General features: G+C 42.4%; 1 protein-coding gene and 1 long non-coding RNA gene across 3 annotated transcripts in view; one reads left to right on the top strand and one right to left on the bottom strand.

The window, feature by feature from the left end:
* The window catches only part of LOC139041682 (uncharacterized), an 82,447-nt gene that overhangs the window by 15,794 nt on the left and 48,143 nt on the right, over nucleotides 1–18,510 (top strand). The gene's annotated exons all lie outside the window — the stretch shown is intronic.
* LOC106822271 (solute carrier family 28 member 3) overlaps nucleotides 13,716–18,510 on the bottom strand; it is a 78,060-nt gene continuing 73,265 nt past the window's right edge. For both annotated transcript variants that reach the window (XM_070495624.1, XM_044756679.2), the window contains exon 19: nucleotides 13,716–17,891. In XM_070495624.1, the coding sequence (XP_070351725.1) occupies nucleotides 17,765–17,891 (127 nt within the window). In that variant the 3' untranslated portion in view covers nucleotides 13,716–17,764. The remainder of the gene's footprint in view (nucleotides 17,892–18,510) is intronic.

Genomic DNA, 18,510 nt, shown 5'->3' on the forward strand with positions numbered 1-18,510 from the left:
AGCGATAGGCAGAGGAATGGCATCTGCAGAACTTTGGGCACTAACTTAGGTTTAGGGTTGGTTGGTATGTCTCAGTTTGTGGTCTCAGCGTCAGACATCATCAGCGCCCTGGCCTGATTTGCTCCAGCATGAAGTTTGGGCTTGAGCATCCTTGCTGGTGACCTCCTGCCCCCTTGTGGCCAATTGTGGACTTCAGTGTTGTGCATTGTCCCTAGGTGCACAGGCCACCCTAGACTGAGTCTGGGAGGAGAAGCAATATGTGGCAGGCATTTCCAGGCTTCGGGAGTCCAAGCACAGTTCTGTGGGTTCTGTTCATTATTTACAGAGTCTTCCATTGATCATCAAATGTTTGTGTTGCATCCCAGCTGCAAAGGAGAGTCAGCAATCCTCTCATTCTTTCAGAGTGCTCTCCTGCTGAGGGGCTGGCAGAAATGGGAAAGGTTAAGTGCTGGCAATGTGCGATCTTGGTTCTGCTCCTAAATCAATTCTCGCCTCAGGTAAGGCCCAGGTTCTTCCTGGGTCTGCAGATTATACTGTTCGTCCTTGGGAAGATCGACTCGCCCCTCTGTGCTCCACTAACAGCGTTTTACCCAGGTTTCCACATGTATGTTACTGCTTATCACAGCGTCTGGAGGTGGTAGGTACTATTTTTATCCTCATTTTGTAGATTTCCTGAGGTTCAGAGACATTAAGTAGCTAATCAAGGGCACTCAGGTGATACACAGTAGAACGATCTACCCTGGTGTGGGTTGACATTTTTAAAAATTACCATTATTACCATCATTATGCGTGCTGTTGAGATTATTGCCAATGGCAGGCCAAAATTTTCTATTTCCTAAATGGAAGAGAAGAGCAACTTCTTGGAGAGACATATCCAGATTGATTTAAGGGTTATTTGCATTGCTATTAATGATGTTCTCTAATCTTCTCATTTTCCCATTTGCTGCATAGTTTCAAATGCAGCTGATCCTAATTAGAGATCCTATTTGTGGATATATATGGAATTTGTGAATTCCATATATAAAGAAAAGATGACTTTGGACCATTGAGGGGCAACAGCTAGACCAGAGTGATAAAGTGTTGAGACTTTGGTCTGCAGTTAGGTAAATGGGAAGGTTAACTTAAATTAAGGGAGAAGAGGTGTTCAGTGACCCTCTCCAAGGGATAAAGAGGACTTCATGTTGTGTCCTGTGTTGGTGAGACTTGAGTTACTCGGAATGACTGGGTCTCCCGAAGGCATATCCTCATCTGTATTTTACAAAGTAAGTGCAGTGTTTGCATCATGAAAATAACTAATGTTTGGGGTAGAAACAACCAAACGAAAAACAATGTATCCTTGTTTTATCAAAGCCAATACTGGGTTTCAGGGAAACAAACAAAACCCAGCTATAAATTATAAGGGACCATGTTGGATGCAAATATGTAATCCTCTGGTTTAGGCAGCGCACATTCACCACTCATTTCCCACACATTGCTCTCACAAATGGTCCCTTCAATAGGATAAATCCAGAAAGAGACCCAGGGCTGATCAGCAAGTCTGTGGAGGGCGAGAGCCTGCTCGAAATGCTATAGAATCAACGGTGCAGGCGTGAGGACCCATCGGTAAGCATCTCAATAGGGATTCTGAATACATGTTCCTGTGGCTTCAGGGGTGCCTGCCTTGCTGCCCCGGCACAGGAATGCTGTGCTGGAAACCACTGGGGTTTCCTCTGTGAGATATAAATCGCTGACATTCACCACTTGGTGTTCACAGCTGGGACACATGACCTATATGTTCAATACTTACATTTTTGCTCCCAGTGTTTTATGGGTAAATAGGTGTCTTACATAGTTGAATTTTATTCGCTGTCTGCCTGTATTGAATATTCGGAGATATGTAGGGACTAGAAGTGGAAAAATGAAACACTGAGTTCCTTCCCCAGTGCACACACATACACACACAATTTTTAATAGGTTTGAAATAACTTATAAAATGTAAATTCAAATAACTTCAAGGATGTATTGAAGGAGAAAACAAGTCCTAAAAAGAAAGGTTGAATGGGCTGGTGAAAGCGAGAACGGGTGAATTCGACTCATTTCTCGTGGATGGTGTTGGTGCTGGTGGTGGACAACTTGGATATGGGTTCAGTGTATAACAATTTGTGGTTTTAAACTATCTTCTTATTCTTGAACCAGTTGCCACTCTAAGTCCTGCCTAACTAGTGTGTCTGAGGATGGGAAAGGAAGCAGTCAATCTAGGGGACCACAGCCATGGGTCACTTAATGACGGGGATACGTTCTGAGAAATGGGTCGTTAGTTGATTTTGTTGTTGTGCGAACATCGTAGAGGTACTTACGCAAACCTAGATGGTGTAGCCTACTACACACCTCAGCCATATGGTACTAATATTATGGGACCGCTATCACACATGTGGTCCATCACTGACTGAAACATTGTTGTGTGGCACATAACTGTAATTGTATGTGCTATATTTTTATACAACTGGCAGTGCAGTAAGTTTGTTTACAACAGCATCACCACAAACACGTGAGTAAGGCTTTGCATTATGATGTTATGACAGCTATGATGTCAGCAGGCAATAGGAAGTTTTTAGCTCCATTATAATCTCATGGAACTACCTTTGTATATGAGGTTTGTTGTTGACCTAAACGTCATTATGTGGCACATAACTGTACATTAAACTAGTAGACAAGACAATTTCAAATCATCAACACTGATTCTCCAAGCCTACATATATATATATATATATATAATTTTTTTTAAAGATTGGCCCTGAGCTAACATCTGTTTCCAATGTTCCTCTTTTTTGTTTTTCTTCTCCCCAAAGCCCCCAAGTACATAGTTGTAGGTCCTTCTAGTTATGCTTTATGGGACGCCACCTCAGCATGGCTTCATGAGTGGTGCTAGGTCCATGCCCAGGATCCCAACCAGTGAAACCCTAGGCCACTGAAGCAGAGCACGTGAACTTAACCACTCGGCCACAGGTCCAGCCCCTCTCCCTGCCTATATTGAAGAACATCGTGAAACCCATTGTTTGTACTGTAAGGAAGTCGTTGCAGTTGTTGTTAATTGCATTACATCATGGATGTCCTCTTTATGAAGACTCAGGATAAATTAATTTGTTCTTAGCATCAGGAACAGTTGTGTTTCTCTTGGACAGTTAAAAAAAACAAATCGTATGACACTACAAATTGTGTCCTTAAAATTTTTACTGTAGCATTAACCACTAGAAAGCTTGAAGCTAAATTTGCAACTTATTCATAGCAAATATATGATTTTATTCTATATATTTTTGTGTTAAGTTTATTTCTGACTCTGTATATTTGTATCTTTGTTTTTCTCACTTACATTAGTTGTATGGATTAGGTTTGGCTATGAGGAGTGGAAAACCCAGAATACCAGTGGCTTAAACAGATAGAGGCTTCATTTTCTCTCAGGTAAAATTCTAGGTAGGTGGTCCCATTTTGGAATGGCAGCTCCGTGGTCATCAGGAACCCAGACTTCTAATGTGTTCCTCTGCCGTCCTCAACACACAGCTTCCAGCTCATGGTGCAAGATGGCTGCTTGAGCTCTCACCATCATGTCTGCATTCCAGTCACCAGGAAGAAGAATAGGAGAGAAGAGGGACATAACCAAGCCTCCCTTTGAAAATTGCTTGCTAGAAGTTGCACATACAACTTCCATTTACATCCCATTGACCAGACCTTACTCACATGACTACACCTAGCTATGAGGATGGCTTACAAATGTGGGTAGCTATGTATTTTAGCTAAAAATGAGGAGTCTTAATACTGTAGAGGAAGGGGAGATGGGCCATTCAGAAACAAGTAGCAGGCTGTGGTACATCTATTTGTAATTTAGATTATTTTATGGAACTTTGTGAACTATTTTAAATTCTGTCCGTACTGGGGGAGGGGTGATGATAAGTAAATGAAGGAATAAATAAATTTATATTCTTAGAAGCAGGATGGATCTTGTCATTGATTCTTTTTAACACGAGTCTGAATCTCAGAACGGGCTCTGATGCCACGGAGGTCTTAACCATTCCCAGCTTGGGATGCTCAGAGGTGGTCCTGGTGAGCTCAAGCTCTGCATCTCTGAAGCCTGAGGAGCAACATACACTCGCCGGGGCAGAGGCTGTGAGGGCGGATCCACTTTCCTTGATTTGAAGTGAATTTTCTATCAATGCAACATCTTAATACTGCTTCTCTCTGCCAATCAGGTGGGCATTACATAAATTTTTGATGAAGAGGGGAAAATCATTATTATTCAGTGAAGGCAATTTGCTTGGTAGACAAATCTCTCTCAAAGAATGCAGCTCTTGAGGTGCCACAGGGATGGAAGGATGTGACAAAAAGACCCAGAATAGTGAGAAGGCTGGGAGGTACTGGCTAGAACGGTTTGTCAGGAGACTTTATAGTTCTATAGCTCCACTGGAGCTGTATTTTCAAACTTCAGTTTGCCCAGGACCTTAGGGACGTGGTTAAAACTGCAGTGACCTGGGCCCCACCCCCGAGATTCTGATTCCATAGATCAGGGAACAGCATTTTGACAGATACTGGAGTAGAGGATGCTGATTGCCCAAAGAGAAACATTTCAAAATGGAGTTAAACTTTCTTGTGAAGAAGAACATGAACAAGTTATTTAAAAGAATACAGCGTTTGCTTTGGATACTTAATTTTCCAGGTTTCTGAGGGTCCGGCAGTTCTCCTCCCAGTCACTCTCTTTTGTGAAGCAGGGCCTCCGGCCAATAGCACACAGCTGCCTTCCTGCCTAAATGTGAAGGATTTGAGGAGGCCTTTTAGCTGTCTGGCAGCTCGGGGCACCTGACATGCCAGGCACCAGGGGCCTGGAGAAACTACCCTTATGTCCCCGCTCACCATGGCAACCAGCGCACACTGGTCCCCATCCGTCAGTGTGCAGGCTGGCCCCTCTACAGGGTCGCCTGTGTCATGGCGACAGGAGAAGCTGTGATTGTCTTCCGAGTTCCAAGTGCCTGGAAACAGGGCTTCAGTCCCATGCCCTGACTTCTCTGTGGTTTTCTAGGTGGGAAGCTGTGTGGACTCGGGGAGTTGGGGCCTGAGAGAAAGAGAATGATGGGGGTCATGGGACATGAGTGATATTGGTGGCATGTGTGTCAGTTGGAGCTGTCAGCTGGACCAACAGGAAATAAGAAGCACGGATCTGAGGGGAGGGGAGTGACTCCCAGTCACAGAGACAGCTTGATGTTTCGGCCTGGAGGGGAGTCACAAGGTCTTCACTCTACAGAAACATCAAGACAGGAAAATCCATCCTCCTTCGTCTGTGAGTGTTTATGGGGGTTACGGTAAAATGAGGGTTAGGAGAGAGGGCTGGTAGCCTTCAGTTTTTCCCAACATTTTACTATAAAAAATTTTCAAACATACACAACAAACTGGAAAGAAACACACTGCTTAGATTCTACTGTCAGCATTTTATTTTATCTGCTTTATCACATGCTGTCCATCTGTGTGTCCCTCTGTCCCTCCATGAATACATCTCATTTTTCTGGATACCTTTGCTTTTAATATTCTGATTGTTATTTCCCTCTTTCTTTCCTTCCAATTCTGGTGTTTATTACCCTCCTTTTATTTGTCCTCAGCCACCCGAAGCCATCGTCTTTAATGATTACAACAAAGAATGTGGTGATGATAACAACGAAAGTAGCTAACATTTAGAACACACATTATGTCACAGGCACAGTGCTGGCCACTGTTGTGATGTTACCATCTCGTTACCTGTCAGAAGGAGGAGGAGGCAGGATTATCCCTCTTCTGATGGGAAGGAAACAGAGGCTCAGAGAAGAGCGGCTAAACTGGAGTCCAAGTCTGCTCTTATCTGACATTTCACCTCCACAGGCCAGTTTCAGGGGAACAACAGCCCAGAGATTCCCCTTCAAACTGGGTTAGTGAAAAAATCACTAAGATCATCTCAAACCCATTGTGAAAATCATTGAGAACATCGCTTTCTGCATGTAGAGAAGTCGTTAGTTCAGAGGGTAATGGAAAGGCTAATCCTTGAGCTGTCATTATCTGTGAACCCTCTGGGTACCTGCATTTCTTTGCCCAAGAGTGAAGAAGGCAGTATCCTCCTTCTCTTCATCATAATTGCTGAAATTTGTGAGCCAAACATTCCACATTCATTTAATTCTTAAGGCTCATTCTCTGGAGTAGATATTATAATCTTCATTTTAGAGACTGTTGGGGAGGGAAAGGATATTTTATCTCTACCCTCTTAGGTTCCTGACTGGGACCCACAAATTAAACTGATAAGAGACAGAATAACAGAGAAAAGGTTTATTTTGCATGTATATGGGAACTTCACAAAAAAGAAGTAAAAACTCAAAGAAGTGATTAGACCCGGGGGCTTATATGCCATTTTAACAAAGATTGATAAATTGTGACTTAGACACAATTAGACAAAGGAAAAGGGTAAATTGTAGGAAGCAAATTTGCAGTAATTGTGCTTTCAGTATCCTAGAGACAGTAAATTGTGGTAAAGTAAATATGTGGGAGAAACTTTAGGAAGAGAATTACGCAGTAAGGTGTGTCATACAGACTCCAGTTGGCGCCTTCTCCTTTGATGAGTCATCTCCAGTGAGTAAGGGGGAGGGCAGAGAGCTAAGTGCTTTCAGCTCAAAACAGTCCTTACACCCAAGTGGCATTTTTTTGGAGTAGCACACTTTGATCTCCTCAAGATCAACCAATTGATCCTCAGTAGACAGACAGATAACACAACGGAAAGTCCACATACACCCCAATACATCACACTTTATTAGGTGATAAAAGTGGCATCTCACATAAACGGGGAAAACAGAAATTACCAGTATTCAATAGGTGATGTTGGGACAACTTCTATATGGCAAAAAACTGCCACAAAAAAGTAAAGACACAATGACAATATGGGTAAAATATTTTCAATTCTTATCACAGACAAAATGTTATGCTCCCCAATAGAAAAATGGCCCCTACAAATGTCTGAGGAAAAGACGACTTACCCAACAGAGAAATGAAGGATAGGAAGAGACGATTCCTAGAAGAAGAATGCACATGGCTCTTAAACACACAGAAAGATCCTCAGCCTCGTTAAACAAGAGAAATGTGAATTACAGCAACACTGAGAGACCGTTTCCTTTGCATTTGTGAAATCCAAAAGTTTAGTGAAATAGTGCACTGTGTTTGGCTAGTGAGAATATCAATCAGTCAAATCTCCATGATGGACAATTTTTTAACATCTTCCAAAATCATAAATGTACATGACCCACGTTTCAGCAATTCCATTTCTAGAAATCTCTCCTACAAGTATGCTCACATATGTCTGCAGCGACATAGGTAGAGGCTATTTACTACAGCAATTGTTTTGTTTGTTTTACAAAACATGGGACACAACATAAATAGAAGAGTACAAAATAAACTATTGTAAATCCATATGATATGTACAGAAGAATGAAGTCTTTATGTAGTGATTTAGAAAGAGCCCTAGAATATACTATTAAGTGAAAAAGAGCCCAGATACGGAACAGTGTACAGTGGGCTGCCATTTGTGAACCATGAGTATAGGGAGTTGAGCCCCTCTCCCCACAAAGGGGAACCTGTCATGGAACCAGGTTCATTTTTGCCCACAGCCCAGAAAGCCAAACACCGAGATGATGGGATTGCAGCAGAGAAAGAGTTTACTGACAAGGCAGCCATGTGAAGAAGCGAGAGCACAAGCCTCACATCTGCTTCCCCAAAAGTAGAGACTCAGGGATATTTACGGGATAGGGGGCAAGTGGTCTGAGATGTGGAGAGAGGTGATTGGAGGTGAGGAGAGGTGAGGTAATTGATGATGTGAGCAAGCATAGTCAGTCTTCATGCCTCTTCATAGGACCCATGTTCACAAAATAGCACGGTTAGCATGATCTGAGGGTGGAGTTTTTAGCTTCCTGACATCAAAAGGTCACTTATCAGATATCTGTGTGGGCCTGGTTGATGAGTTTGTGGTCTTAACCAGCCTGAAGTGGACAAGGAGTTCTAATTCCTGAAAAACAGCTCAAACACCCATTACCTTGGTGACCCAGGCTCCAGGGAGATGTTATCTGTGGAAAACTAGTGGGAGTCAGATAGCACATTGCCTAAACAGCACAGTTAACAATGGGTGGGTTAAACAGCTAAAAGCTACAATCAGTGATTACAAAAAGGAAAAAACTTTAGTACCTAGAAACTTAATCATCAATGGCTGTTTGCCGGTTTCAAACACATGGCTGCTATCCTGGGCAACCTGAGGAGATGGGACACACAATTCTGGATCCTGCTTTTGCTGATGAAATTACTGGCCCTCCCTTGATGGGGTGAGCAGACTCAGTTCCTCAGGGGCCTATGCAGTGCTCACTCTTCCCCCGCTGTCAGCGCGCCCTGTATCCAACTGTGCTGATGGGGAACATACTTTCTGATTCTCTGTGGACTAGGACTTCTTTCCTCCTGGACTGGGTCTAAGCATTCAGACTTACCTTTGTTTTATTCATATCAATGAATCTGTGTGAGCAGGATAAAAGCCCACCGAAGAAATAGAGAAATCATTTTAGTTTCAACTCTGGAACTAGACAATGCATCTTTAAACAGATGAAGATAACCTGATATGTCATGTACCAAGGGTTTTTACAAAGCAATTATATGAAATCCCACACAAGCCAAGGCTTGCTGTTGTGTTTTAACCACTTTCTTGATGGCCAGCAGAATCTAGGAGGGTAGACTGGCTTTGTGCTGGAGAAATGTCCATTCAAAGATGGATCATAGGCTTCACCCTGAGGCTTAGCATAAGATAGGAAACATTCTGTTGGGAGATAAATCTCTATGTGTCTCTAACATTTTTGTCTATTTTACAAGGAACTATCGTGAATTTGTGTAAAGATTTGGCTGCAAGAAAGTTTATTGCAATGTGTTAATAATCATGAAAAATGGGAAATGTCCATAACAGCCAACCATAGGAGACGGGATAAATTATGGTACAGTCACACACGGGACGCTCAGCAGCCGCTTAAACATGATGATGCAGAAGAATAGTTAACAACATGCAAACGTGTTCATGATATATTAAGGGGGGAAAAGCTGGCCTCAAAGTAAATCACAATAGTTACCTTATTTTAAATGTGTTATACACACACACGCGCACACACACACATTGAATGGCTACACACCACAGATTGTTAGTGCTCATATTTTTGTGAGGGGATATGGATAAAGTTTTTATTTTTTCCAGATTACGCATATTTTTCTACAACAAATATGACTGATTACCTCTGCAGTGAAGCATCTTATAAAAGCTGTTACCAGAAGGGTAGAGACAAGAACGCCTCTGAGCGCCTGTCCCGGTACAATCTCACCGGCCAACACAGGGAGCCTCCTCCAGAACCTGGACCCCTGCCTTGTCCTCCGAGGCCCACACGGGCTCTGGTCAGTTGCTGGGGAAGCTCTCTGGGTCTGCCCTGTTCCTCACTATTGATGTCTGGACTGTGTCTATGCCATCCACCTGAGGAGAGACACTTGTAAAAACCTATAACCTCAGTAAAATTCCCCTCTAGTATGTTAGTGGTAAGAGGGGGGATGAAAATTAGGGTCTTTGCTACGCGCAAGTGCTTTTAAGAACTAGCCAACCTTTCCCGTAAATGGGGTTAAATTTATTGTAGCTCCTAAGTAACAAAGTTCCCAGCTGAGGATGCTTCTACACCTTGCAAGTTTGTTATGATCAGAGCTCACCTTGCATGTGCATCAGGCTTTCCTACACTGTGTTCAAAGTGTTCTTTTTGCATTTCCTGTATTCTTTTAACTCATGTTCCTCCTCTATAGCCCTGTGGGGTCAAATGCTAATATAACTCTTTTTTATTGGAGACTTAGAAAAGCCAAGTGATTTTCTCAGAACGCAGCACAGTGAAAGGACCATTATGTAGCATGTGGGAGCAGGCTCATCAACGTGCTATTCAACCGAGAGTGGCCTGGGGTTCCCTTTGAGGGTCTGGCATCACTGATCTTCCAGTTTGTGGCCTGAAGCCAGTGATCTTGACAATCCCTGTGAAGAACAACATGTAAGTAAAGAGACGCGGCAAGATGACGAGGGAGAGAAAGGGGTGTAAGTAGCAGCCCCCATGAGGGCACCACGCCTTCTTCACGCTCCAGTTTACATTTCCAAAGCTCGAAATATCCCGAAACACCCAAACAATGGTGGCAAATAGAAGCTTCTTTCAAAAACAAATATTCTGCAAAAACTGAACATACTCTAAAAGTCCTTCAAGAGTAGAATGGATTCATAAATGGTGGTTTCTTCATACAATGGGATAATACTCAGCAATATAAACAGAACGACCTACTGGATAAAACTTAAACACATTGCACTGAGTGAGAAGATCGTGAGACAAGAAAGCATGTGTGACTCCATTTCTATGAAGTTCTCTCTGAACCATTTATCTGAACTGATCTCTGGGGAAAGAAAGTCAATCAGGATTACGTGGGAGGATGGGGGTGAGATAGCCTGGGAAGGGCGCAGGGGACTTCCTAAAATGATGGGAATGTGCTGCAGCTTGATTGGGGTGATGGTCACATGGGTGTGGACATTTGTCAAAACTCATCAAGCTGTATAGTTAAAATCTGTGCATTTACTGTGTATAAATTAAGCCTCAATGCAGAGTGTATGTTGCAGTCTTTCTCTGTGAGGAGTTCTTCCACGTGCTCTACATGATTTAACTTATTTAATTCTCACAAAAATATAGGAGAGGAGATATGCTTATTTTCATTTTACAGATGGGGAGTCTGAGGTACAGACAGGTTGCATAAATATCTAAGGTGATGGAGCTGATGTTTAGGGCGAGAATTTGAACAATAACAGTTCAGCAACAGAGCTGGACTCTTAACTGCTGCGTTATACTTCCACACCTGCCAGAAGTAGCCACCAGCTTGTGGTCTTCTGTTTCCTGTTAAGAGCTTTTCCAAATGTTATAGGACAATTGTTCATATAAGCATAAAATTCTGGTTATTTAAAATATGCCCATTTATGTCGGATGTTGGGATGCTTTTAAAGATTCCATTTAGCTTCAGTGTAGACAATACTACTAAACTGCAGGCTGGCTTCATAGACGATCAGGAAGGCCAGTCTCCTGAACTGTGTTTGCTGATCACTGTATAACACAGTTAATGTTGTAGACAAGCAAAATCACGTGCCTGAAGTTGCCAAGAAATGGAAGGTGGAAGTGATTGAGGCATTGGGCTGGAAAGAAGACTCATCCACTCCAGCTTGATAGTTGTAGCTTAGTGTGTTGTTTATAAGATAGAGGGAAAAATTAATAGTGGCGCCAAAGTGTTAACAGTGGCCAACTACGGGGAATGAGATTGAAGAGCGAGGAAATTTCCAGTTTCTCAATTATACGCTTAGATATCATTTGCAATTTTTATTATGAGTGTGCATTTTAGATGAGATTTTTAAAAAGTTTTTAACAGTGAACTAAGTAACTATTTCTGCTTGTGGGAAGGCTGGCCATATTGCAATATTCACTCATCCATTCATTGAGTAAACAGTTACCGAATGTCTACCAGATGCCAGATCCTAGGTACTGGAGACACACAGGAATTAGTAGTCTAACGGTGAGACAGACGTATGGACAATTACGGAAGGAGGGAGGCGCTTTGCTGTTGAAGGGATTCAGATTAGACCCAGGGACTCTGCCCCAGCTCTGCTGTTAGCCATGGGTTTGGTGGCTGTACATGACTGGGGGGGTGAGAGGAGCTGAAGCATTTCTGAATGACCCAGGGTTCTACCATCCTCTTATTTCATGAATATTCCAGAAGCATGCCCAGAGCACGGAAGATGTAGGGCTGATTCTCCATGTTGACATGGCTTGTAAGACATCAGTTTTTTCCTAATACTAGTTTCTCATGGTAAAGCAGTTGGTTGTCAGTTGCCCGAGGACCACATTTCAAGGTTGTCATCTGAGGGCTTTTCTCTGTTCCACGGCTACAGGCTGATCCCTAAAATCAGTCACTGTCTTTGCATTTTACAAAAGGCATTATGGGTAAGAGGGCTAGCTTGGTGCAGACTCTTTGTTTACTCTCTAGAGTCTCTTGAAATGAAATTGCCAAGTAGCCCACTAATGACCAGGGTTGAAAGCAGTCCCCCTACATCCAGGGGGCAGTCACTGTGCCTTTGTAATGTAAAGGAAAGGATAATTATTATCATAAGCTTGTGTTGTCTTTAGAGCTAGAAAAAGAATGGGTAAATACATTCTTTTTGCTTTGGCTTGAAACAAAGGGTTTTTTTTGTTTGTTTTCATTGTTAAAGTAACAAGCTGTAAAAAGTAGCTTTTCTCAGGACCATATGGCTCATTAGCTCCCCGTGGTGCCCCTGTGCCAGGCATTCCTTCCTTAAATCCTGCGCTCCTGCCTGTTTAAACGTGCGTGGTTGCCTCCCTTCCCCTGCTCCAGTGCACTAGTGTAGCTTAACCCTTCCCGGCACAGTGTCCCGCAGCACCTTCCTCATGAGCGTGCCTGATTCGGAATTGCTCTGTAATTGGAAGTCGGCCTCACTGGGCAAGTCCGCGTCTTCAGCTCTTTACAGTGGCCTACCAGCCTAGTTAGACTACAGAAATAGAGGAGCCATTAGTTGGAGGCATTTGCAAAATGGATGCATGTTGGTGATCTGTGTAGTTACAGAGACCTTCTCACTCAGATCGAACTGTGCGGATGTGCTGATTTGACCAATGGAAAAAAAGTCAAAGAAAATTCTCCACATCCCATGACTCCAGTCTATTCTTGGCTGAGACCCTAAGGCCTCTGCAGGGTCAGCGAATTTGTTTATAACCATGGTTTCTGGACTGGGGAGAGAAATGCCACTTCCGCCTCCCTCTCCTTTTTCAAACCAGTGGAGAGCAACAAGGAGAACAGACGCAGTAAAGAAACTTCCTTCTTCATTGAAATTTGGAAAAATTCGTATCTGGACCCATAATGCTGTGTTTGAAAAAGGGTTTTCAGATTAGTGGAAACTGTACCAGTGTGAAGATAGACACAGAGAGAAGGCTGGGGGCTTCAAATTTCATGGGCAGACTAGACAAAGTACAGAATTCTTCAAAATAGATGTCACAGCCTTGGCTTTAAACATGGTCGGGGTGCATAGATGCTCAGCAACCTGCTGTTAGCCCTGATGACCTCAGACGACACCCAAGCAAACACACAGGAAACACATGCACACTCCATCTTTGCCATCCTAGGAGACGATGGGCGGGTGGGTGGAGGATGAACTCGGGGGAGCAAACAGCCCTCCACCTTCTGTGTCTGCTAGAGAAGAGTGAAGACATCACCGCCACCAAAAACCTCCGTCAAGTGGTTTCACTGGGAGGAGGGAAACTTCCAGCCAGCCCAGAGCCATTCACAGCATTCACAGGGGATTGAGAAGGTTCTGGAGGCAACAAGCCCAAAGTGCTCACCAGCTCACTCACCTGGTCCTTACCTTTACTATCTTTTCTCATATGGCTCAGGAATAGTAACCCCATCCTCGGCTCAAGGATGGACAATATTAAAGAAAGAAATCAGCATGGGACTTATGTGAACATGTTGCATTAAAAATATCAGACATACACACAGAGGTGGATGAATAAAACACATCAGAAAGGTTATATCACAAAGCAGATCAAAATTAAGAAAATATATTTTTCTAAAAAGCAATCTGGCAACATATATTAATACCAAATATACACACACTTTAATTCACCTACAAATTCACCTAGAATGATTATTCTATCAAATTTCACTGTCCAATATGGTAGCCACTGATACTTGAAATATGGAACTCTCATATGTGGAACTGAGAACATAAAACTTTAATTTAAAAATGATACTCATTTCAGTTGGAAATAGAAGTTTCCACTGGAAAACTCTCAAGCATGTTTGGAACAACCTGGGTATGTAAATGTACTTTTCAACTACAAATTTTATGAAATCTAAATGTGGATCAAGTATTGCCAATGAAAATTTAGTGTCTCAAGACATGCTTTAGGTATAAAATATACATTAGATTTTAACCACTTAATTCAATAAATAGAATGTAAAATATCTCATCAAAATAATATCTAGGATATATTGGGTTAAATATACTGTTAAAATCAACTTTACTAGTTTCTCTGAAGTTTTTTAATGTAGCTACTAGGTAATTTTAAATTTACATGCAACTTGTACTATATTTCCATCAGACAGCACTGCTAAAGAAAATAAACGCAGCAATATGTACAGCAAATGGACAAAAACTGTTCAAAGGAGCCCAAAAGCAAAACAAAAACAAACTGGAAAGAAAGTGGATGCTTGTGCCTAGAGGACCCGTTCATACCTATACATACACGTCATGGGCTGTTATGACAACTTTGAAAGTTTTGCCAGGGGACTTGACTATCCACACAGAATTGTTACAGAAGAAAAGTAAACTGCATAGAAATGTGAGTAATCCCAGGGCAGACGGTTGCCAACTGAACGATTGTTCCACTTATGATTTTTGACTTTACAATGGTGTGGACGCGATATGCTTTCAGTAGAAACTGTACTTTGAATCTTAAGCTTTTCCAGGGCTAGCGATACTCTGTGTGGTACGACACTCTCTCATGACGCTGGGCAGCGGCAGCTCCCAGTCAGCCCCACGATCACGAGGGTAAACCACCGATACACGTACGACCATTCTGCACCCATAAACCACTCTGTTCCTCACTTTCGGTACAGTATTCAACAAATTACATGAGATATTCAGCACTTTATTATAAAATAGGGTTTGTGTTTGGTGAGTTTTCCTGACTTTAGGCTAATGTAAGTGTTCTGACTATGTTTAAGGTAGGCTGGGCTGTTATAATGTTTAGTAGGTTAGGAGCATTAAATGCAATTTTGACATGATATTTTCAACTAACAATGGGTTTATCAGGATATAACACCATTGTAAGTCAAGGAAGATCTATATTGTAAAACTACCATCCCAATCCTCAATAGATGGATATGTTTGTAAAATACGACCTGAACATGAAAAAAAGGACAGGAAAAAGTACAGTGATGTTAAAAAGCATCAAGTTGTTTAACCTGGGTTACCTGTGTGTGGGGGGCCAGGGGCAGGAGAGAGGAGGAGGGAAGCAAGTAGAAAGACAATAAAATGTCTCTCTCCCTCCCATCCCCAGCATGTATATTGTCTCATTTGTGTAGAATTGTGCATGCATATACGTGCGTGTATGTACACACACACACACTAGCAGGAAGGGAAGGTCAGAGCTAGAACTATATATAATAACGTGTAGGAATTTCCAAATTATATTGCCAAGTGAAAAGAAGTTGAAGGTCTTATGTAAAGAGGCTCATTCTATTTGTGTAGAAACAACAAATTCCCCATATTCTTATATGCGTTTAAGACAGTGCATATGCTGGTTAATTTTTAATAATCTCAAGGGTGTGGTACTGGAAAGACAGCTGAGGTGAACAGTGTGGAGAGAAAGATGTGTGTGTGTATAATATCATCACTTTTTATTACAAATGGATATTACTTTTTGAATTTGAAAAAGAAGAAAACAACAACAAAGGGTGGTAATTAAGATTTCTTTGAAATAAAAAAAAAAGAGCTCAGAGCAGAGCTACAAACATCCAAGGAATAGTTATGGCAACAGGCAGAATTTGAAAATTAGTTGGCCAGAGAGGCCCACTACAAACAGCCAAGAGATTCTCTCAGAAAGAGATTCTTAGGAATAAAACAGAGTAGAAAAATGCAGAGTTAAAAGGAGAAAAAAAAGTTAGAAAACTAATAGCCATAACAGACAAAGGAGATCCAACATGTGAATGACTGGCATCCCTGACACACTGTGCCACAGGCTTTTATGAAGGCTGACACTGGACACTGAGAACGGAGGGAAAGACAGGTAAATACATTTTCCTAAAACAAAGTCTAAATACTGAATGGACATAAAGAGCTCCAAGAAAAAAAATTCTTTTCTGCTTTTTCTCTCAAAGTCCCCCAAGTAGCTAGTTGTACATTTTAGTTGTGGGTCTTTCTAGTTGTGGCATGTGGGACGCTGCCTCAACATGGCCTGATGAGCGGTGCCATGTCTGTGCCCGGGATCTGAACCAGCGAAACCCCAGGCCGCCGAATCGGAGTGTGTGAACTTAACAACTTGGCCATGGGGCCGGCCCCTCCAAGAAAAATTTGATACAAATGATCAATAAGTAGAAATATTCTAGTACATTGTACTTCAGAGATTGAGTCCTTTGGGCATTTAGCTTCCTCCTTCACCACCACCACCACCAAAAAAACAAACAAACAAAAAAAACAACCAACAGTTTACACATGGATTAAAAAAATTACTCTTGTGCATGAAAAGGAAAACATATAAATTAATTCAGGTATTCCAAAACATTTTTCACATTCTTTCTTTTGTGTGCATCCCCCTTTAATCCAGTCATTGTGTGTGTGTTTTCTCAGAAAATGTGGTCTTTATGCTGTTAACGGCAATGATGATGAGCATTTCAGTAAAGAGCACCCCACCATTGTCTGTGGAAGGTTCTTGTTTGACATCCATCAAGCAAGTTTGATGCTGATGCTCTCCTGGTCAATGGAAGTATCAATGGAAGGTTTTCAGATCTCAATTAGGACTTAATTTTGTTCTTCAAGTGGTCCTTACATGGTTTTTTGACTAAAGAGTAGCACCATTTTCCAGTCTTGTAACCAGGAACGTAATCAAATTTGCACATGAATAGGCTTACAGTTATGCTCTATAACAGGTTGACTCCTTGAAGGCAGACATGGATATTATGTACCCATGTGGTACATCATATTATTTCTTCAAAATATTCTCTATCCCTCCCTACGACAGGATATATCTTCTATGGCCACTGACTCATGCTTGTCACATGACTATCCTTGGAAAATGGAAGGTGGTGGAAGTGAAGGGTGTCACTTCCTAGCAGAAGTTTTAAGAGCTGTCACGTGGTCCTCATCTTTCTTTTTCCTCTCCTGTAAGACCAACGTGCCCCACATAGGGTCTGCTCCTTTAGCCTGGGTCCTGGAAATGAACACAACATGGAGTATGGCCAAAATTGGCCCTCGTTAAACACAAAATATGATTGAAAAATAAACTTGTAAGCCACCAAGGTTTTTGAGTTATTTGTTACTGCAGCACAGTTCAGCATAAGCTGACTCGAATAACTCTAAGATACATGGTATTTAAAACCTAGCTTTGGACTGGTCTAGGCGCTCTCCTGAAGGACTCCTGATTTCTGTGGGACTTCCTCAGGGCACATGATGAGCCGGTGCTATGTGACTGGTCCTCCTCCACCTGAGATTCATGTTTAGGCTGTTTCAGCTCAGCCAGGGTGAAAGCAGAGACCTCGCATGAGATGATTTTAAAGTGGGTCACTCTGGATTACTTACAGACTCACACTGAGTATGGCTGAGTCACAGCCCAGTTGTTGTGAGCCATCATTTATACCTGAATGCTGGTTAAATGTCCTGAAATTCTAAGGTCAGAAGACATTTTGGGGACTGGAGACAACATCTCACTTTGGGACACTATAGTAGTTCTCAGCGGGGAAGGGGCTGAGGAGGGGAGGAAGATGCTCTAGATCTGAAGGGTGCACTCCTGTTTTTCTTCTTTCCAGGTAAAGCTGACTCCATGATGGAAGTACCAATCTGTGGAGAATAGCTTTTTCTTTTCTCCCCAAAGCAGAAAGTTCAGCATCTGTACTTAGAGTTCTGTTGGAGAAGTGGCTGAGCTCAGAGTTCATCAGGGATCCAAGTGCAGTTCAGTGTTGATGGCTTCAACAATTCACAGCAGTTCTTCAAAGAAGACAGGCTGTGGTTTCCTCCTGGGATAACCTCCCCGGGACCCACGGCAACAGTGCTGGTAGAAAGTAGAATGAAACAGTTAGCTGAGGTTTAGAAGATGGGAAGGACAGATGAGCAGAAGATGACAGTTAAAAATAGCACAGGACAGGATGCTCATTTTCCCCCTCACACTCAGGTTACAGTGGGTTAAGGAAAGAGGCACCGAAGAAATAGTTTTGACTCTCAAAGCCTGTTTGGCCTCAAGGACTCCACCTATTTCCTCCAGAATAAACAAAGAAAGGATAGACCTAACCTTATAAAACACTTGCACATTAAAAAAGGCAGATGGGGTGGGGATATTGATTTTGCAAATAGAAACTGTACAGGGAGGGGGTGGCCGGCATGGGGCACTGGCAGCCCCTCATCCACCATGGCCCGTCACCATCACCGTGTTGTCAGGACAGCCTGCATTGCTTGACCCCCTTGAAAGGGAGGCAGCACCTAGTAACTAGTACCAGTGTCTCCCCAAGCCCTGATTTTATATAACACTTAAAAAAGCAACAGTGCCTAACTTACACTGTGTCTGCAAGGTGTGAGCGAGCTAATTCACACCAAGTGCCTAACACAGCGGGGGCGTGTGAAATGCTTGAGTGACACTAGATGGCTATGGGTCCCAGTCTTAGCTGAGAAACGTC

This window comes from Equus asinus, chromosome 23, assembly GCF_041296235.1.
Source record: "Equus asinus isolate D_3611 breed Donkey chromosome 23, EquAss-T2T_v2, whole genome shotgun sequence".
In the NCBI taxonomy this organism is placed as follows: domain Eukaryota; kingdom Metazoa; phylum Chordata; class Mammalia; order Perissodactyla; family Equidae; genus Equus; species Equus asinus.